Here is a 22,375-nt window from a genome sequence, read left to right on the forward strand (position 1 = left end):
AACATGTAAATATAATATGTTCATATGTTTATGATTGTATGTATGTATGTATGTGACGACAATGCACAATTGCATCTATGTGATCAGGTAGGTGGCTGAACACATGTATGTATGTATGTATGTACATAATTGCACATATGTGAAAATAACTCATGGTTATATGTATGCACGCGTGGGCATGCATAAAATGCATGCTGATGCATGATGGCTGATATATGCAAGGATGTATGTGTGACTACTTGCATGTGTGATGCATGTGTGATCCGTGCATGTAGGTTCCTGTGTGCATGTGTACATGCATGACTGGATGGGTACACACATCCTGGACAGAGCTGCCCGATCATCAGATGCCATTTGGCGATGTGTGACTCTTACCATCGTCAGCCTTGGTACGGTGAGGATTCTGAGACAGTTTACTCACCCTCACCTTCCCGGGCTCCCTCTAGGTCTGGTTCAAGAACCGCAGGGCGAAATGCAGACAGCAACGGCAGCAGCAAAAGCAGCAGCAGCAGCAGCCCCCGGGGGCACAGGCCAAGGCTCGGCCTGTGAAGAGGAAGGCAGGCGCTTCCCCACGACCTTCGACGGATGTTTGCACCGACCCTTTGGGCATCGCAGATTCCTACAGCCCATCTCTGCCCGGCCCCTCAGGCTCACCTAACACGGCGGTGGCCACCGTGTCCATCTGGAGTCCGGCCTCGGAGTCTCCTCTGCCTGAGGCCCAGCGAGCCGGCCTGGTTGCCTCGGGGCCCTCTCTCACCACGGCCCCTTACGCCATGACCTATGCCCCTGCCTCTACTTTCCACCCTTCTCCTTCAGCTTATGCGTCTCCAAGCTCCTACTTCAGTGGGCTGGATCCCTACCTTTCTCCCATGGTGCCCCAGTTAGGGGGTCCGGCTCTCAGCCCCCTCTCCGGCCCCTCTGTGGGGCCATCCCTGACCCAGTCTCCCACTTCCTTGTCAGGCCAGGGTTACGGCACCTACAGCCCCGTGGACAGCTTGGAATTCAAGGACCCCACAGGCACCTGGAAATTCACCTACAACCCCATGGACCCTCTGGACTACAAAGATCAGAGTGCCTGGAAGTTTCAGATCTTGTAGAAGAGGGTCCCCAATTCCCCCTTCCAGCTGAATCACCCTCTCCAGGACTCCATAGGCCTTTTCCAGCTTAGATTCCAGGAGATTAGCTCCCCCCAAAAGTAACAGGAAGTTGTAAGCCTGCCAAAGGCTGTGGACATTGCAGCCTCAGGTGCAGGCCACCCTCAGCTGGGTTAGGGAGCTTGGCCCCTTTACCGCCCTATCCCACATCATGAAAGAGGTTCCTTCCTCCCCCGAGATGCCCGCGGCAGTGATCAGATACCATGACTGTGATGCGCATATCTGATGCTTTCCCCGCCCCAGACTTCAGTAAAGGTGCTGAGAGCTTGCTCCAGAAAGAAGAGAAATCTATCTTGCAAGTGACCTGGAGAGTGTTTGGGTCAGAACTCACGGTGCCCCTAAGCCAGGTGTGGGGACTCCATACCTGTCAGTCCCAGCACTGAAGAAGCTGAGGAACTTGAGAGCCAGCCTGGGCTACAAGAGTGAGATTTCGAAACTGATTTGGAAATTTGTGTACAGTTAAATTTAACAAATGCCAGGTTTACATGGGTAGGTTTAGAGGGTTGTTCATTCGTTTTACATGTATATATGATTTATGTATCTGTATGTATATTACCGGCATGAGCCACCAAACTGAGCTGGGAGGCCATGGCTTGTACAGAAACAAATGCAAAAGAGCCTTGATGTGACTACTGGGAATGACTCGAGAGATGAGTAGAATGTTCTAGAACCCAAGGTGCCCCAGTCACAGGTTCCCATGGTTAGCTTGAGGGGGGCACAAGTGCTGGGGGCTTCCAGGTGTCTGTGGACGTTGAATCTCATCAACAGGATGAAAGTCCTATTGATGGGCCCACCGGGGTAGGGGTCTTTTAGACGTCCCTAGGGTATGTCCAGTATTCTATCCCGTAAGCCAGGAATGGCGGCACATACTTTTGATCTCAACACGAGGGAGGTGGAGGCGGAAGGATTATGAACTCAAGGTCACCCTAGGCTACAATGCAATGTTGAGGCCAGCCTGGGCTACATACATAAAATCCTGTCTCAACAAACTCCCTTCCCCTATACAAATCCCACTTTCCAAGCCCCAAGGCCGATAAGGCAAATGGCCATAGAATGGCAAGTCCAGGGGTTCCCTTTGTTTGATGTTAGCTTCACTGTTCTATCCTTTCCCACTCACTAGCCTCTCAGGTTCCCTCTTCCCTGGCTAAGCAGAGTGAAACTGATTAAAAATGTTGAATTCCACTTAAATCTAGGTGATTTTTTTTTAAAGAGGGGGCAAACTTGGATAGATGGAACGAAATTAAGATTTGCTTTTGTTCTTTCTGTCCGTAGTGTGCTCCTGGATGTTTTCTGTTATGGCGATGATGTTTTTCTTTGTATCTTTTTTTTTTATCATCACCACCATCAGCACCACCATCACCACCACCATCATCTTCATCTTCTCCTTTTCCTCCTTTGCCTTCTTCTTCTTCCTTCTTTGTTTGTTTGGGTTTTTTTTGTTTTTTGTTTTTTGTTTTGTTTTTTGTGAGACAGAGTTTCTTCTCTGTGTGTAGCCTTGGCTGTCCTGGAACTTGATCTGTAGACCAGGCTGGCCTCGAACTCACAGAGATCCACCTGCCTCTGCCTCCCTAGTGCTGGGCTTAAAAGGCATGTGCCACCACCATCCAGCCTTTGTATCGTCTGACACTCAACTAAGAAGGAACACAGGACCAGGGATGGTAGAGGAGGCCCGATCCCAGCACCGAGGAGCTGAGGAGGAAGGACCTGAAGTTTAAAACCTGCCTAGGAAACGTAATCACAGATAGGTTGTAAAGGAGGCTGGTAGTGTGTAGGTCAGTGTACAGCCCCCTGTCTGGAATCCCAGTGAGGGGCTGAGGACATGGTTCAGTGACAAGTGCTTGTCTAGACTGTTGGAGGCCCTAGGTTCAGTCCCTAGTACAGCAAAAAGCATACAAGCAATCCTAACTATAGGCATTGTCACAACCACTCACTAGGTAGACACTCATTATTACAGATGAGGAAACTGCAAGGGATGGAGACTCAGGCCACTCGCCATGTCTCACGTCTGGGAGAGGGTAGAACTTGTTTTTATTGCTCCCTCCTTGAGGTGTACAGCCCTGTCCATTAAAAAAACATATTTCTAAGCTGGGTGTGGTGGTGCATGCCTTTAATCTCAGCATTTGGGGGGCAGAGGTGAGGCTGTCAGATCTCTGAGTTTGAGGCCAGCCTGGTCTACAAAGTGAGTTCCAGGATAGCCAGAGCTATATAGAGAAACCTTGTCTTGAAAAAAAAAGGTGTGGGTGTGGGTGTGGGTGTGGGTGTGGATGTGGGTGTGTATTTTACCGGCATGCATTTCCATATACCATGCTCAGGGAGCATCCTTGGGGAACAGAAAAGGGCATCCATTCCCTGGTACTAGAGTTACAGAGGATTGTAAGTGGCCTTGTTGATACTGGGAATCAAACCTGGGTCCTCTGGAACAGCAGGCAGTTCTCTTAACCACTGAGCCACACCCTACATTCCTTTATGAAGGCAGGGTCTCGCTGTATAGGCTTGGCTGGCCTCAAACCCATAGCAATCTGCCTCCCACCTGCCGAGATGACAGATATGTGCTCAGGGTCCTCTGTTTTTTCCCCTGTCCTCTCCCTTCCATTCTTTCCATTTCTGCCCTCACTCCCGTGGCTGTCTGTCCCTCTTCTTGTCTCCCCCTTCCACCTCACGAAGTCTGTTTCCTGTGTCCCTGGACAGGACTAATTTAGCAAATGCTCCAATCCTTTTAGGGCAACAGTCCAGCCTCAGCAGAAAGGCAGGGGACTTATGGAGGATTAGGCTCAGCCTCAGGACATGATGGGGAGGGGACTCTGTGGGGACAACCATTTTTTTTAAAGACTGGATGACATCTGTTCTTCCAACCAGTCCCACAGGAACACAGCTGTTTTTGTGTGCACCATCACGATACAAACACGGGCTTACTGCTTATTTATTTATTTACTAATTATTTGTGTGCACACGTGTTTGTGTGTGCACGCTCCTGTACTTTTTTAAAAAAAGATTTGTTTATTTTATTTATTGCATAATAAGTGCTTTATTTGCAGAAGAGGGTACCAGATTACATTATAGATGGATGTGAGCCACCATGTGGTTGCTGGGAATTGAACTCAGGACCTCTGGAAGAGCAGGCGACGCTCTTAACCACTGAGCCATCTCTCCAGCCCTGTGCTCCTGTATTTGTACATGGAGAGATTGGAGGAAGACATGGTGGGGGGAGGGAGGTTTCTTGTTTCATTCTGCCCCTCCCCCCACCTTAATTGTCTCTTAGATTTGTTTATTCTATTTAATGTGCTTGAGTGTTTTGCCTGCATGGAAAACACTCATGCCTGTATGTGCACCATGTATGACTAATGCCCTCAGAGGCCAAACTGGCCCCAGGAATAATTTAAATCAAATTTTGTTTATTTCTCTGTGTGTGGGTGCACGTGGATGTGCACACAGTGAGTGTGAAGGTCAGAGTAACAACGTTAGCTTAGGAGGTTGGTTCTTTCCTTCTGCCATGAAGGGAATGGTTGGCTGTTAGGCTTGGTGGAAGGCATTTTTACCTGCTAAGCTTATCTCCCCAGCCTACGAATCATGAATCACGTCTCAGAAGTTCCAATAATATCTAGACCAGAGAAGCCAGCCAGCGACCTGGAAAATATGGCTTGGACTAAGTTTGCAGAACCTATAGGTCACAACAAAGGTCATACTACCCTGAATGCAACCTATTTTTATACTGATTTTGGAAGCTCAGCAGTAAGTAATTAATAGTTGGGAAGGGGGAACTCGCAGATCTGACCAGCTTGGTTCTACAGAGGGGCATGGATGAGACTTTCATTTCCTGAGAGCGTCTTGCTCAGAGCAAAGCCATTTTAACTAATCTTTAAAAAAAGGATTTATTTATTTTGCCTGACATGGTGGGCACATCTTTAATCCCAGCACTTGGGAGGCAGGTGGATCTCTCTGAGTACATGCGAAGTCTCAGGACAGTCAGAACTTTAGAGTGAGACTTTATAAAAATATAAGACATGAGAGGCAGGCAGAGGCGGTGCACAACTTTAGTCCCAGCACTTGGGAGGCAGAGGCAGGCAGATCTCTGTCAACTAGAAAGAAGGTAGCCTGGTCTACAGGAAAGCAAATTCCACTCAAAGAAACATTGTCTCAACAAGCAACTCCCTCCCCAACAAAAAAGACATTAAGACATAATCCCAGCACTGGTGGCACATTCCTTTAATTCCAGAATTTGGGAGGAAGAGGCGGTGAACCTCTATGAATTTGAGGCCAGCCTGGTCTACAGAGTGAGTTCCAGGACAGCCAAGCGAACCCAGGGAAACCCTGTTGAGAATAACCAAAAAGGGAACAACAACAACAACAAAAATTAAGAGATGCTAATATTATTCTATTTTCTTGCATTCGATGTCATTGTTGGGGTTTGAACTCAGCTTGTCCCACAAAGCTGGGCATGTGCTTTCCCACCAAGCCACGTGCCAGGGGAGCTTTCTTTCTTTAAAAAAAATTTAATTTATTCAGTTTATATCCCAATCACAGCCCCTTCCCTCCTCTCCTCCTATTTATTCTCACCCTCTGTCCTTCCCTCTTCCCTGTGCCCGCATCCCCATCCAAGCATGTCAAGGTACGTCAGGACTGTGCACATCCTTTACCGTAGTGGCCTAGCAAGGGAGCCTTGCCAGAAGGAAGCGATTGAAAAGGAAAAGCATGCAAGGAAGTCCTTGTCAGAGACAGGCCCCACTCCCCTTACTTGGGGGTCCTACATGACGACCAGGCTACTCCTCTGGTACATGTATACATATGTGTAGAGAGCCTAGGTCCAGTCCATGCATGGTCCTTGGTTGGTCCTTCAGTCTCCACAAGCACGCCTGGGCCCAGGTTAGTTGGATCTGTTGGTCTTCTTGTGGTGCTCCCGTCCCTTTGGGGGTTCTTCTATCCTTCCTCCCACTGTTCAACAAGGCTCTCTGCACTTCCCCCCGGTGTTTGGCTGTGAGTCTCAGCATCTGTTTCAATTTGTTGTTGGGTGGAGCCCCTCAGAGGACAGCTGTGTTAGGTTCCAGGGGAGCTTTGTTAACCTCGGATTAGATTTCGTATTGAATCTTCGTCCTCTGTGATGTCAATGACCTTTCCCTAGGACTTGGTATAAAGAATGTAGTTCTCTATTGCCACAGGTTTCCAGTCACAATCAAGAAGTCAAAGCTTGGCTGGGCCCAGCAATTGGGAGGCAGAGGCAGGTGGATCTCTGTGAGTTCGAGGCCAGCCTGGTCTACAAAGTGAGTCCAGGACAGCCAGGGCTACACAGAGAAACCCTGTTTTGAAAAACAAACAAGCAAGCAAGCAAACAAACAAAAAGAAGTTGAAGCTTCTTTTCTCCTGAATTTCTTCATTTTTCAATCGCTTCCTTCTGGCAAGGTTCCCTTGCTAGGCCACTACGGTAAAGGACGTTCACAGTCCTGACATAACTTGACATGCTTGGATGGGGATGCGGGCACAGGGAAGAGGGAAGGACAGAGGGTGAGAATAAATAGGAGGAGAGGAGGGAAGGGGCTGTGATTGGGATATAAAGTGAATAAATTAAATTTTTTTTTAAAGAAAGAAAGCTCCCCTGGCACGTGGCTTGGTGGGAAAGTACATGCCCAGCTTTGTGGGACAAGCTGAGTTCATCTTGGAGTGATTAAACTCCTTAGAAGTGAACTGAAGGGTTTCAGGTATAAATTAAGGTAGTCCAGTCTCTCACAATGCGTCATCAATAGCTGTCAACCAAACACCCATTTATTGCAGGGTCAATCTGTGGACATAAACCAGGCCACCATCATGAGAGACTTTTGAGATCTCTGTGTAGGAGCTTCGGAAAACATCTGGGTAGAGACAGACCATGGGGGCTCCAGTGAGCTTGGGGAGCAGAGCGAGACTCTGGATGGCCCAGGTAGAGGGAGATGGAAGTCTGAGATGCTCTCATCTTTCAAGAAGGGTACCTAGCAATGAGAAGGAATCAAGAGTTCCCTGGGCAGCAGGCTGAGTAGAGGTCCATTTACTGAGATGCTCACCAACCATTGGAGAGCAAATTTATTCCAGGCTGGAGCCTCAAGAGGACAGTATCAAGGCTTTGCTAGTTTCTCAGATCTCAGGCAAACCAGCACTGAGTCTATCTGCTCAATAAAGAAAGATGTACTCCATAGGGCCAGGATTCCATAGGGTGGGGCTGCAGACTGAGGACTGAGTGGGACGGCAGGGTGGGAGGGTCTGCTTGATATCAGGGTGTCTGTCTTAGTTAGGGTTACTATTGAGGTGAGGAAACACATGACCAAAGCAATTTGGGGAAGGAAGGGTTTATTTGGCTTATGTTTTGATATCACTGTTCATCATCGGAGGAAGTCAGGGCAGGAACCAGAACGCAGGAGCTAATGCAGAGGCCATGGAGGGGTGCTGCTTCCTGGCTTGCTCCTCATGGCTTTCTCAGCCTGCTTTCTTATAGTACCTAGGACCATTGGCCAAGGATGACACCATTTACAAAGGGCTGGGCCCTCCCCATTAATCTTCCCTCTGCCCACAGACAGGGTTTCTCTGTGTAGCCTTGGCTGTCCTGGACTCGCTTTGTAGACCAGGCTGGCCTTGAACTCACAGTGATTCACCTGCCTCTGCCTCCCGAGTGCTGGGATTAAAGGTGTGCACCACCACGCCTGGCACTCTCCATTAATATTTAATTAAGAAAATGCCTTTTAGGCTTGTCTGCAGCCCCCCTTATGGAGGCATTTTCTTTTTCTTTTTCTTTTTCTTTTTCTTTTTCTTTCTTTCTCTCTCTCTCTCTCTCTCTCTCTCTCTCTCTCTCTCTCTCTCTTTGGAGAAAGTGTCTCTCTGTATATCCTGGGCTGTGCTGGACTCGCTTTGCAGACCAAGTTGGCCTCAAACTCATGGTGATCCTCCTGCCTCTGCCTCCTGAGTGCTGGAATTAAAGGCGTGCACCGCCACACCCAGCTGGAGGCATTTTCTTTTCTTTTTTTTTTTTGGAGGCATTTTCTTAATTGAAATTCTCTCTTCTCAGATGACTTTAGCTTGTGTCAAGTTGAAATAAAAATTATTCAAGCACAATTGACCGCTTGTTAACTTGACATGCAAACACATCACTGTTAAGCCACAACTTTCCTTTTCCAAGATTTCACACTGAAAACATAAAGTACTTTTAAAAAGACATTTATCTGAGAGTAAAGGGCTGGCAAAAGATTTTCCAAGCAAACAGACACGAGAAGCAATCTGGAGTAGCCATTCTAATATCTAATAAAGTAGATTTTCTTCTTCTTCTCCTCCTCCCTCTCCCCCTCCTCCTCCCCCTCCCCTCCCCCTCATCCTTTGGTTTTTTGAGACAGGGTCTCTCTGTGTTAGCCATGGATGACCTGGAGTAGCTCTGTAGACCAGGCTGGCCTCAAACTCACAGTGATCTGCCCTCCTCTGTCTCCTAAGAGCTGGGATTAAAGATGTGTGCCACCAGGCATGCCTACAGAATTTCAATAAAAATTAATCAAAAAATATGGGGAAATGACACTTCGTTGCCATCAAAGGAAGAATCCACCAAGCGGACATCACAATCCTGAATATCTATGACCAAAATACAAGGCACATACATTCGTTAAAGAAACACTTTTAGGGGCTGGAGAGATGGTTCAGTGGTTAAGAGTACTGACTGCTCTTCCAAAGGTCATGAGTTCAATTCCCAGCAACCACATGGTGGCTTACAACCATCTATAATGAGATCTGGTGCGCACTGTATACATAATAAATAAATAAACCTTTAAAAAAAAGAAACACTTTTAATGCTTAAAAAAACACATTGATCCTAAGACATTAATAATGGGAGACCCCAACACCCCACTCTCAGCATTGAGGCAGAAACTACATAGAGGAATAATGAAGCTAACAGAGGTCATGAATCAAATGGATCTAACAGACATACACAGAACTTTTAACCCAAACACAAAAGAATACACCTTCTTCTCAGCACCAAAGGGAACCATCTCTAAAACTGACCGTATAATCGGTCACAAAGCAACCCTCTAAGGTCTAAAGCTGAACTTCAGCAATAGGATTAACAAAAAGACTACAAACATATGAAAACTGAACAACATTCTATTCAAAGACAACTGGGTCAGGGATGAACTAAAGATATTAAAGACTTCCTAGATTTCAGTGAAAATGAAGGTACATCATATCCAATCATTTGGGACGAAGTGAAAGCAGTGTTAGGAGGAAAGTACAGAGCACAAAGCACCTTCATATACAAATTGGAGACATCCCATGCAAGCAACTTAAAGGAACACATGAAAACACTAGGAAAAAAACATGCAGACACACCCAAAAGGAGTAGATGGCTAGAATTCATCAAACTCAGGGCTGAGATCAATAAGTTAGAAGTGAAATAATTCATATAATCGAGGAAACCAAGAACTTGTCTTTGAGAAAGTCAACAAGGTAGACAAACCCTTAGCCAAACTAACTAAAAGACAAAGGGAGAGCATCCAAATCAACAAAATTAGAAATGAGAAGGGAGACATAGCAATGGATATTGAGGAAATAGAAAGAATCATTGGGTCTTACTTCAAAAGCCTATATGCTTCAACATTTAAAAATCTAAATCATATGGACAATTTTATTGATAAATTCCACACACCAAACTTGAATCAAGATCAGGCAAACACAATACATAGTACTATATCCCCCAAGAAATAAAAGCAGTCATCAAAAGTCTCCCAACCAAAAGAGAGCCCAGGGCCAGATGGATTCAGCGCAGAATTCTACCAGACCTTCAAAGAAGAACTAATACCAATATTCCTGAAACTATTCCACAAAATAGGAACAGAAGGAGCACTACCGAACTCACTCCATGAAGCCACAGTCACCTTAATACCTAAGCCACACAAAGATACAACAAAGAAAAGGAATTTCAGACCAATTTCCCTTATGAACAGAGATGCAAAAATACTCAATAAAATTCTGGCAAACCGAATCCAAGATCACATCAAAAATCTCATCCATCATGACCAAGTAGGCTTCTTCCCAGACATGCAGGGTGGTTCAATATACGGAAATCCATCAATGTAATCAATAATATGAACAAACTGAGGGGGGCAAAAACCCGCATGATCATCTCCTTAGGTGCTAAAAAATTGGGACAAGAGCCTTCTTCAGCTAGCCTCCCGAAGGCTGAGGGAAACTCTCCATCTAGGCTAGAGAAAACACTGGGACCAGATTCTCAGCCCAGCCTTCACAAGAAAAAACAAAACAAAAACAGAACACATTAAGCCTGATTTAACTCTTGCCCCGTCAGTCTTGTAGCTGCTTTACAATCAAGGCTTGCATACAACTCCTGATCCGCAGTTTTCAAACTCCCAGGGAATACATGTTTTGTGTGCCAACATGGTATGTAAAGGAAATCAATATGCCTAAGGTCTATAAGGTTTTAAAAAAAATGTCAATCTACTGTAAAGACTCCTAAAATAAGGCAGCACATGTAACAGTTAGTACGTGGTGCATGCAGGTAATACATATATTAAGTTGTATTTTGTGAGGTTCTATGTTACAATAAATTTAAAAAGTAAAATTCACCAGGTGTGGTGGGGCATGCCTTTAATCCCAGCACTTGGGAGGCAGAGGCAAGCGGATCTCTGTGAGTTCAAGGCCAGCCTGGTCTACAAATCGAGTCCAGGACAGCCAAGGCTACACAGAGAAACTGTGTCTCACAAAAACAAAACAAAAAGTAAAAATCTAGACATGGTGGCTCATATTTTAACCTGGTTTGTAGGGGAATCCCACAAACGTCTGCAAATCACAGGACAGTGTGAGCTACACCTTGATACTCTGCCTCAGCAAACAAACCCAAAGGGGAGGTGTTAGTGTATCCATCTGAGGTAATAATTCTCTTGGAGGCTATTTGCCTCCATCTGCTAACCTAGTCCTAGTCCTGTAACCTTCTAGCCCCCCATAGACTATAATCTGGGCCTAGAATGCTTTCAGCCTCTGACTTACTGCTGAATACGATCACACTTTCTAGTTCTTTCTAAACTCAAGACAGACTGCTTCAAATCAGCTGTTCTTGCTTAAAACAACTCTCCTGTCTCCTCAATCTGACTTTCCTCTCATCCTCTGACTGAATTGCTCTTCTCAGCCTCACACTAACCCTAAACAAATGTCTCCAGCACATTCTTTGGTTGATTGTGTCTTCATCTATGTATATCTTGCTGACTTTGGAACCTGTCTCTGTAAAACTGCCTGTAAAACTGAGCTCCCCTGCACTTCCTTTCAACCAGCTGAGTCTCCTTCTGGAAGTCTTGGAGAAATCAGCGACCAAGGAGATACTTAAACATAATAAATTGGCAAGCTAATTGCCAACATGAAACTAAATGGAGAGGAAATTAAGTCAATTCCACTAAAATCAGGGCCAAGCTAAGGCTGTCCACTATGTCTGTCTCTCTTCAATATAATACTTGAAGTCTTAGCCAGAGCAATAAGACAACTAAAGTAGATCAAGGCGGGGAAACAAATTGGAAGGGAAGAAGTCAAATTGCAAACAACTCCTAATCCTCATTTTTCAAACTCCCAGGGAATACAAGTCCGATGTACCAAAGGAATCCAATGTGCCTAAGGTCTACGGTGCTTCCAAAAAAAATCTGTCAATCTCCTGGAAAGATCCCTGAAATGGGGGAAGTTTGCAACCTATGAGGTTTCCTGAACAAGTAAGAGGATAGATGAAGCTGCCCTATTCACTCAGGTGGAAGTAATTAAACTCCCAGGAAAGAAACTTCAGGGAGCTTGGGTTGGAGGAAAAGCAGGGCATTCTTGCAACAAAACAAAACAGAACACCAAAAACCCAAACAAACAAACAAACAAACAAAAAAACCAAAAAAAAAAAAAACCCAAAACAAAAAACCAAAAACCCACCAGCAGCTGTCTGTGGACTCCCATTCAGTATAGGGCCAATGTGTGAACAAACAATCCATGGTCAGGCCTATGTCTATATAAGGGTTTAAGGGCAACTGTGGGACTCTAAGAGCTCCAGTTATCCAGCGAGCAAGATTTAGGATCTAGATGCTCCATGTAGAAATAGCATGATAGTGGTGGTATCATGGCTGAAGAGTAGTTGCCAAAATTATCTAAGGCTGAGGAGATAAATCCCCATCAAGAAGTGAGGAACAAAGTGAATTTCGTGTCCTTTATCTCGGTCTAAAAGAGGCAGAAGCAGGTGGGTCTCTGTGAGGTGATGGCCAGACTGGTCTGGGTAGTGAGACTCTGTCTCAATTTCATAAAGAGATAAAAAAGGAGGAGTATCAGCCATGTCAATATAGAGCAGTGAATCTGGGCAGTGTGCTGCATGAAGGCTCATTTCTTGAGGTGGTCATCAACCAGTGGAGTCCACATTTCTTCTGAGTTGAACCCTTAAGGGTGCAGGAGAATGAAGAGATTTTGGCCAAGAAAGAGTTAATTCTTGTGGTCCCAAGCAAACCAGCCAGCCCCATAAGGTGGGGCTGCACACTGAGTGAGGCCTCAGGGTGGGGTGTCAGGTGGGCAAGAGGGGATTAAGGGTGTGTTGGTGGGAGGGTCCTGGATGGAGAACCTATTTAAGGCCCGATTCCTGGAGTAGAGCATAGAGCTTAGAGCTTCAGGACACATCTGGGAAGATGGAGGAGCCCATTGATATGGAGGGTGAGTTTGCCTGTAAGGATTCATGAGGACCGTGGGGAGTATGGTACTGTTTTCAAGTTCTACCTGCCGTGAATATTATATATTATATAAAATAATATTTTACGGTGTAAATTTGCACCCATGTGATGACCACCTATGTTGAAATTTTGTTGGTTTGTTTGCTTACTTTTTAGAGCTCGGGTCTTTTTCTTTTCTTTCTTTCTTTTTTTTTTTTAAGACAAGGTCTCACTGTTTAGCATTGGCTGTCCTTGAACTTATAGCGACTTCCCTGCATCTGTGCTGAGATTAAAGGCATAGGGGATCACCTCTTGGCTTGTTTATTGTTTTGAGGAAAAAAAATCTTTGTGCTATCCAGCTGTACTGGAAAGTTCTAGCTTAGAACTCTCAGAGGTCTTTCTGTCTTAGCAATTTGTTTCCTAGGATTAAAGATAGACTCTGTGCCATGTGATTAAAATATTTTTGTAAAATGCAGGTAATTTTTTTTGGGGGGGAGCATCTTAAAACATGGCTCACCAGAAAAAGACATTTTGAGAGAAGAGATTTTTGTAAGATATCCACTGCCATCCACATGTAGCTCTCAACTATAATATGAGGTGAAATTTAACATTAAATTTTTTTTTGAGACATGGTTTCTCTGTGTAGCCTTGGCTGTCTTGTGCTCACTTTGTAGATCAGGGTGTCCTGGAACTCACAGAGGTCTGCCTGCCTTTGCCTCCAGAGTGCTTGGACTAATGACATGTGCCATCATTCTCCATTAAAATAAATCTTCTTGGACTGCGTTTGTAACTGAGATATTGGGTGCTGATATAGGGTAGGCATGAAGCCTGAAGATCCAAACAGAGCAGACATTTGCTCTTATTTCCCTCTAGCCATGCTGTCCTCACAAAATTCAATCATTTCTTGTTTTCTCTCCTCTGCTTTCTTTGATCTTTTATATTCTCCGTTCCAAGGTATTTTTTTTTTAAAAACCTGACAGGGTTTCTTTGTGTAGCCATGGCTGTCCTGGAACTCTCTTTGTAGACCAAACTGGCCTTGAACTCACAGATTAAACTGCTTCTGCCTCTGTAGCAGTGGGATTAAAGGCGTGTACCACCACACCTAGCCCCTGTTTTTGTCAAATGAAAATATTAAGCAGTTTGTACTGTTACCTCAGAGTGACTCTAGCACAGATGCTCTTAATATTGAAGTTACCTTGCTGCATTTAGAAATTATCTTGCATTACAGGTCTGTGCTCTGAGGTCTAGTTTTTATTTGACAAAATTAGGTGTATGTGAATATTCTTTTTTTTTAATCTAAAAAGCTAGAGCCTCATGGAGAGAGATTTTTCTGTTGTAGGTTGATTGCTTTGTTCTTTTTTAGGCAGCGTCTCTTGTAGGCCAGCTATGATTTGAAATTCCTTCATGAAGCTGGTGGGCCTTCAAATCCTCATCTCTGAGGTACTACACAGCTACTATAGTTAGTTTGATTCATTATTTTTATTGTTTATTTATTTATTTAATTTTTTTGAGACATGGTTTCTCTGTGTAGCCTTGGTTGTCCTGGACTCGCTTTGTAGACCAAGCTGACCTTGAACTCACAGTGATCCACCTGCCTCTGCCTCCCGAGTGCTGGGATTAAAGGCGTGCGCCACAGTGCCTGACCAATTTACTTAATGTTTACAATGTTTTGCCTGCATGTGTGCCTGCCCACCAGAAGAGGGCAGCAGATCTCATTACCGATGGTTGTGATCCACCAAGTGTTTTTGAGTTGAACTCAGGACCTCTGAGAAGCAGCCAGGGCTCTTAACCTCTTAGCCATCCCCCCAGCGCTGTGTTGTATCCTCAATAGTAATGAATTTTTCCTTTCATGTACTTCACATGTGTTTGATTTGAAAATTTTATTAACTTATTTAATGATCAATTTATAGCCTGATCACAGCCCCTTCCATTTCCCCGTCTCAGCCCCATCCTCACATCCCTCCCGCCCTTCCTCTATGTTCCCACGGTTATCAACACAGGCTGGCCTATCAAATTGCAGAAGGACTCAGTCCATTTTCTGCCACTGGGCATAGACCAGGCAGTCCAGCTAGGGGGAAGGGATCCAAAGGCAAGCAACGGAGTCAGACATCCTCCGGTCCACACATATGGTACAAGCAAGGTATCTGAAAGTACAGCCAATACATACTTTTTAATTGTCGTTTTGGTCCTTGTGAGCAACCACGGTGACAGTTCAGTTGTCACTGTAGGTCTTCTTGTGGTGTCCTGACTCTTCTTGCTGCTTCAGTCCTTTCTCCCTCCCTTTCACACGACTCCCTGAGCCCCACCTATTTTTTGCGCGTGGGTCTCTGTATCTGTTTCCCTCAGCTGTCCCAGAGGAAGCCTTGCATGCTAGGCTTCTCTCTGTAAGCATAGCATAGTATCATTAATAGCGTTAGACTTTGCCTCTCTGTCATGGGGTGGATCTCAAGTTGAGCTGGTCACTGTTTTTCAGTCCCACAATCTCTGTTCAATCTTGACCTTACAGTTCTTTAGATCGAGGACATTTGGATTGAAAGTTTTGTGGGCATATTTTTTTTAAGATAGGGTTTCTCTGTAGCCTTGGCTGTCCTTGACTCACTTTGTAGACCAGGCTGGCCTTGAACTCAGCTATCGGCCTGCCTCTGCCTCCCGAGTGCTGGGATTAAAGATGTGTGCCACCACACCTGGCTTGTGGGCATTTTTTAGGAGAAAAAAAAAGCTGATGTGGGGTAGGTATAGATATTAGGAAGAGCTGGTGATGGAGAAATAATGTGGTTATATACAATATTCATGTTTCTGAATGAATGGTTTCATTTTGAGGAAGGATTTTTTTTTTGTTTAATCCAGCTGTTCCGGAACATCTCATGTAAAATGTAATGTGTGGAGGTCCTCCGGCCTTTGCAATGGGACTCCTAGGATTATGGGTAGTTCAAATGCTATGTGATTAAAATAATAAACCTTTTTTTTTTTTTGCAGAAAACACAGTAGTTGCTTTGGTGTGTTCCCAAACATGGCTCACCAGATAAAGGCATTTGACAAAAAGAGATTTCTTTAAGATGTCCCCTGTCATCAACATCAATCTCTATATGATAGTAACTGTACTTTAAGACATTTAAAGACGTCTCCTTGGTCCCAGTGCCTCACTGAGGCTGAAGGTGCCGGCATAGATAAAAGGATGCGGCCTGAATTTCCATCTCCACATAGCAGACTTTTGCCTCTTGTCGTGCATTCCTCACAAAATCACTTTTCCTGCTTTCTCTCCTTTTCACTCGATCCTCAAGGCTAGTGAGAGAAATAGGTTATATTCCTAGTGAAAATTGAAGGAGTCTTAATAATATGAATTTCTCCTCTCTATCCCCTTGTTTTGGTCTTTTTTTTTTTTTTTTTTTAAGAAAAGTGCTTGTCTCAGTGCCGGTTGTGCTTAATGTCGCTCTGGACTCAAGGCTGACTTTAAACTCAGAATTCTCCTCCTGAATTAATGAAGGATTTGGGATGACAGGCCTTTGCTCCTGTTCTGACTCTTATGTAGATTTTAACACTAAGAATCTATGATTGCTTTTCTTATTTGAAAACCTAGATACTCACATATAGAATATATCTGTTGTTTGAATTTTTTTTAATCTGTAGAGCTACTCTGATCCTTTTCTTTCCTCCCAGGTTCTCCAGTACAAGAAAGTTTTCCAGTAGGACCACATTCCAGCAGGCTTCCATATCCACCAATGGATAGAGGTCTGCCATTAAACCCATCCAACCCAAGAAACTTAGGACCTGAAATGATGCAAGGCTTGCATCAAAATTTCCAAATGTCTTCGTATGCCCTCGGGGATACAGTTTTTTATATGCCCCAAGATCCTGCAAGAAACATGGGTATCCAAAGGCCTCAATATCCCCTAGAGGCCATTGGAATTCCAAAACAGTCAAGCTTCCAAAGACATCCAGTTTCAACAAGCAATTTAGATCACCAAGTGTCTCAAAGTTTCCTCAGTCCTAGAGAATCCCCAAAGCAGTCGACTCTTGAAAGGCATCCAGGCTGTACAAGCAAACAAAATCTCCACATGTCTCAATGGGCCCTAGGGGCTGAAGCAACTTCAAAACCACCAAGTCTCCAATGGAACTCAGAACTTGAAAGGTACCAAGGACCCCAAGAGTCTTTTAGACCATCATGGAAACCACTTCCCCGCATGAACCCAGATCCCCAAGTGCATTCAGGTATGCCAACATCAGGAACTAACTCAGTGGACCCAGTTCCCCAGATGACCTCACCATTCTCAGAATGTCCTGATTGTGTCATTTCTGTAGAGTCTGTGAATCGCTCAGATACATACAATGGCCAGGAAGCTCCCCTCCATACCTCAAAGAAGAGGAGGAAAAAGCGTCGTGCTTCATACTCCCCAGAACAAATCCTAAAGCTGGAAACTTTTTTTAATGGCCAAATGTACCCAAGCAAAGAGCAACGCTTGGATCTGGCCGAAGATCTTGGAGTGACAGACTACCAGATCCAGGTATTACTTTCTTCTCTCTCTCTCTCTCTCTCTCTCTCTCTCTCTCTCTCTCTCTCTCTCTCTCTCTCTCTCTCTCTCTCTCTCTCCCTGCAGCCAGAATAATTCTCAATTATTATGCTCAATAATTAAAGTCCCACATGTTCAAAATTTCTCACATATTCTGCTTGTACAATTCTTGGGGATCTTAGATGTGGACTGGAGATATCTGTTCATCCAGAGCTGGACTTGGCCTTCAGCTTCTGCATGGGTACTACCCTGGAGCCACATATCCCCATGTAGGGTCTCAGGGACCTAGGCATTAATGTTTCTAGTAATGACCCAGAAGATCTAGGTTAAGTTTCCCTAGTTGTTAGTGTCAGGTCCTAGGCATATTTTGGGGCATCTTGCAACTTGACATTCTGACCCAGGCTGGCACACACAGGTCTTCCTATAACTTCTCCTTTTTGTCTTTCCAGATCTGGTTCAAGAATCACCGAGCAAAGTACAAAAAGAAAAATCTCCAGAATATTTCAGAACCACGAGAGAATATGGAAAGCCATAAGGATGTTGGTGGATCAACCAGTTCTCAAGGTGGCTCATCTGTTCTTGACTCAGCTGCTGAAGAGTCCATGTCTTCAGGCACATCTTATGTGGACTCCATTCTCCAACTTTACCCCAGTCTGGAAGAATCTCTCCACAATGAAGAAGCCTCAGAGGGTGCCAGGTGTGGACTCCAAGAAGACCATTGTGCTGGCCAAGCTTCTGCTGCAGCTGCAGGCCCTGGTCATTTTTTAGTAACCGCAGGTGAGAATGACCCAGCAGTAGCTGAAGGCGCCTCAGTTGAATCTCCACTTTTTACTGAAGCTGAATTCCAAGAGTCAAGTCCAGAAGATAAACTGCTCTTGGAACAAATCCTTAATGATCTTGGTGCAGAAGATGGCTGGATGAATTGAGGCACATCACACCCTCAATGAACACTTTGATCCTGGAATGGTTGAGGCCCGGTCATCTTTAAAACAAAGAAGTGGTGTGGTAGTGAAAGTCATCACTCTTAAGACTGAGGGTGTAGATGCAAGCTACTCTGTATTAGTTTCATGTCAGTGTTATCCACACACTGAGGCTGTTTCAAAGGCCATTTGTAGTATTCTCCACCTATTGTTGTATTGTATGTTAAATACCTTAAAAGTATTTCAGAAAACATTTTTTTTAAATCTTCTGTTCATTCCAGAATGTCTGATAGATTTACTTTACTGTGTGTGTGTGTGTGTGGTTTGTGTGTTTGTGTTTGTGTTGTATGTTTGTATCCATAGAAACCTACATCTGGGGCCTGGGAGGGCAGAAAATGGTTAAGGAACTTCTGGGATTGTAACCAATGACATTGTTGAGGCAGCATGTGTGTGCTTGCGACTTAAAGCAAGTCCTCTGCAGTAAGAACTGAGCTCTCTGATTCCAAGAATTATCAAAGGTTTTCTATGAGCTGTAGGAATATCTTAGACAAGGCTGAGATGTTCGTAGTCCTTTCCAAAAGGAGCATAGATAAAAGCAATATAACGGCTTATTATCAGCTTCAATCCTATGACCTACTCTTGCCATTGAGGTCAGGGTGTATGGACTCTTATATTTATGTGTAAGGAGGATGCTCATATTCATAGAGTAAAAAATAATATATGTACTAAATAAATGCTCTGAAGGAGGCCACATAGAAACCAAAGCAGATTTCTTCTGTCAAATTGTTTAGTGTGTCTCTGAACTCATAGCTCTCCAGTATGTATATGTCATAGGACAAAAATGCAGGAATAATTTTTCTTTTTACACCCTGTGAATCCCATACAAGGAACACCAGGAACCAGGCTAGGTAATAACTCCATTATAAAAAAAACTCAACCTGTAGGCTGTCTGCCCTTGTAACTCTTTATCTTGATCCATGGCCTCATTAACCTGCCTAATCAGCCCTGCTTTGCATCCTGGCTACTTCAGATTTGAGTGACTGATATTCTAGACTTGTATCCAAGACCTGTCTTTTTCAGCTTTTTAGGAATGTACACATTGTTTCTCTAATAGTTGTATAGGTTCTGCTACACCAGTAGTAAGCAAGTATTTGTCTTTGTGCATATTTTTACCAGCATGAACTGTCCTTAGTTTAAGTGATCTTGGCAATTTTGACTAGGCAAGATAAACAGTGTTTTAACTGAAAATGCCAGATCATTCTGTTTTACCAGTAAAGACCCAGGAGCCCAAGCCAGGGTAAAAACCTGCCAGTTCAGAGAGGCAGAGAAGTCACTCAGCTGGTCTTTACTTTCCAGTTCCTATCCCTGAGGTCTAAGGATGGTGTAGCTTTTGGGCTCATTTGTTTGTTTTAGACAATGTGTCTCTATGAATGGCCCTAGAGACCCTCAAGATATTTGGGTAGATCAGATTGGGTTGACCTTCACAAAGATCCTATTGTCTCTCATGTATGCATAGAATAATGGCATGTGTCACCAAACTGAGGGCGTTTAGCAATTTTTAAAACTGTTGCTCAGCCATTTGTGCTTAAACTTTTTAGGATTTCTCTTTAACCAGTTCTTTTAATGTTTATATTAAGCTAAGTGGCTAACTTTTGTACTGACAGTATTTTAAGTGAAAGTATAAATGTAGTTTTACTCCCATTGCATGTCAGTGTTCATCTTTCCTAAAGAAATGAAAAAGAAAACCAATAAAAATACAAATAAAAATGACCTAGCCTATTTCCATATATTTTCTTTGTTTGTATTGACATTTCTGTAGTGTAACAATGGAAAGATATGGCTTCAGATGGGTTGTTGGAGGGGCTGAGTTTGAGCTTAGATCTTTCTGAGCTCCATGTTTCTACATATCTTCTGATGTGAAAGATCTGGCTTTCATGATCTCTGTTGCAAAGTCAGGAGTAATTCTGATGGGTCTGCATTTATGTTACTTGGCCTTTTTCTATTGCTGCTTTTTTTGTTTTTGTTTTTTTGTTTGTTTGTTTTGTTTTGGAGACAGGGTTTCTCTGTGTAGTCTTGGCTGTCCTGGACTCACTTTGTAGACCAGGCTGGCCTCGAACTCACAGCAATCCATCTGCCTCTGCCTCCTGAGTGCTGGGATGAAAGGCGTGTGCCACCGCCTCTCCTCAGCTCCTGAGAGAGAGTCTCTCCTACATCTCTTTAATTCTGTTGAGAAGTTCCAGGCTTGATAGGAGTCCAAATGCTTTCAACCAAAACTAAGGTGTAATATGGAATCTTAGGGTGTTTGGTTTGCTGCCTGACCAGTCACCTAATATACTTTATAACATTGGAGCCTCATCTTCAGCTTTCTGTGTTGAAATCTCCCACTATTAATGTGTGGGGTCCAGTTTGTGATTTAAGCCTTATTAATGTTTCTTTTATGAATGTAGGTGCTCCTGTATTTGAAACATAGTTGTTCATAATTGATATATCATCTTGGTATATTTTTCCTTTGTTCATAATTGATATTTTTCCATTGAGGAGTATGAAGTGTCCTTCCCAATCTCTTTTGATTAGTTTTGGTTGAAAGTCTATTTTACTAGATACCAGAATTGCTACTCCAGCTTCTTTCTTGGGTCTGTTTGCCTGGAATACCTTTTTCCAGCCCTTAAAGATAATGTTGCTCTTTATTGCTGAGATGTGTTTCTTGTATGCAGCAGGGTTGATGGGTCTTTTTCTTTGCATCCATCCTGTGGGCCTGTGTTGTCCTCCTTGGGTTGGAGTTTTCCTTTTAGTATCTTCTGTAGAGCTGGATTTTAGTTTAGTTACTGTTTTGTACTTGGTTTTTCATAGAATACCTTAATCTCTCCATCTATGGTTAAACTGTTTGTACTTAGTTTTTCATAGAATACCTTAATCTCTCCATCTATGGTGATTGAAAGATTTGTTGGGTAGAGTAATCTGAGTTGTCATCTATGGCCTCTTAGTGTCTGGATGACACTAGTCTAGGCCCTCTGGCTTTCCTTGTCTCTGTTGAGAAGTCAGGTGTAATTCTGATAGGTTTGCCTTATTACCTGACTTGGAATTTTTATCTTGCTGCTTTTTTTCCCCTTTATTAATTTATTCTTGTTACATCTCAATGGTTATCCCATCCCTTGTATCCTCCCATTCTTCCCTCTTTCCCATTTTCCCCTTATTCCCCTCCCCTATGACTGTTCCTCAGGGGGATTACCTCCCCCTCTCTATGCTCATAGGGTATCAAGTCTTTTCTTGGTAAACTGCTGTCCTTCCTCTGAGTGCAACCAGGTCTCCTCCTCCAGGGGACATGGTCAAAGGTGAGGCACCAGAGTATGTGAGAAAGTAATATCCCACTCTCCACTCTACTGTGGAGAATGTTCTGTCCATTGGCTAGATCTGGGTAGGGGTTTAAGGTTTACTGCCTGTATTGTCCTTGGCTGGTGCCTTAGTTTGAGCGGGACCCCTGGGCCCAAATCTGCCTATAATAATGTTCTACTTGTAGGTTTCTAGGACCTTCTGGATCCTTCTACTTTGCCATTCTCCCATGCTTCCCTCATCTAGAGTCCCACTAGAATGTCCTCCCCTCTGTCTCAGTTTCCCGGTAAGTGAAAGCTTTCGTGGGACATGCCCCTTGGGCTAATATGCAGATATAGGTGAGTATATACCATTTGAATCTTTCTGCAATTATCTTGCTGCTTTTAATAGTCTTCCTTTGATCTGTACATTGAGAGTTTTGATTGCTGTTTCTCAGGAGGACTTCCTTTTCTGTTCCAATCTATTTGGAGTTCTCTAGGCTTCTTGTATATTTATGGGCATTCATTTCTTTAGTTTAAGGAAGCTTTCTTCAATGATTTTGTTGAAAATATTTTCTGGGCTTTGCTGCTGGGGTTCTTCATTTTCTTCTATCCCTAGGATTCTAAGATTTAGTCTTGATGATGTCCCAGATTCCTTGGATATTCTGGGTCAGGATCATTTTATATTTAACATATTCTTTGACTGCTCTATTCATTTCTTCATTCACATCATCTGTCTCTGATTTTCTTTCTTCTGTCTCCCGAATTCTGTTGGTAATGCTTGTGTCTGTAGATCCTGTCCTCCTCTCCAGGTTT

The 22,375-nt window shown here is 43.8% G+C and overlaps 2 protein-coding genes across 4 annotated transcripts; both read left to right on the forward strand.

Moving 5' to 3' along the window:
- Positions 1–307: 307 nt before the first annotated feature.
- On the forward strand, positions 308–1,142 carry LOC311591112 (cone-rod homeobox protein-like; the record flags this gene model as incomplete). The annotated part of the gene is made up of 2 exons (XM_084770480.1): positions 308–394; positions 447–1,142. 2 exons carry the CDS (start codon positions 308–310, stop codon positions 1,095–1,097), a joined length of 738 nt encoding a protein of 245 aa, XP_084626606.1. The 3' UTR covers positions 1,098–1,142.
- An 11,571-nt stretch (positions 1,143–12,713) lies between these two features.
- On the forward strand, positions 12,714–18,502 carry LOC311590716 (oocyte-specific homeobox protein 5-like). 3 transcript variants are annotated; one of them, XM_084769976.1, is made up of 3 exons: positions 12,714–12,839; positions 16,481–17,325; positions 17,781–18,502. In XM_084769976.1, the coding sequence occupies exons 1-3, from the start codon at positions 12,803–12,805 to the stop codon at positions 18,255–18,257; spliced, it is 1,359 nt and encodes a 452-aa protein (XP_084626102.1). In that variant the 5' UTR covers positions 12,714–12,802; the 3' UTR covers positions 18,258–18,502. The 3 variants fall into 3 exon arrangements, with proteins under 3 accessions (XP_084626102.1, XP_084626103.1, XP_084626104.1); XM_084769977.1 differs by having other exon boundaries at positions 12,715–12,827; XM_084769978.1 differs by lacking the exon at positions 12,714–12,839 and adding an exon at positions 14,122–14,263.
- The last annotated feature ends 3,873 nt before the right edge of the window (positions 18,503–22,375 follow it).

This window comes from Acomys minous (assembly GCF_964271855.1).
Source record: "Acomys minous genome assembly, chromosome: 20".
Lineage (NCBI taxonomy): Eukaryota > Metazoa > Chordata > Mammalia > Rodentia > Muridae > Acomys > Acomys minous.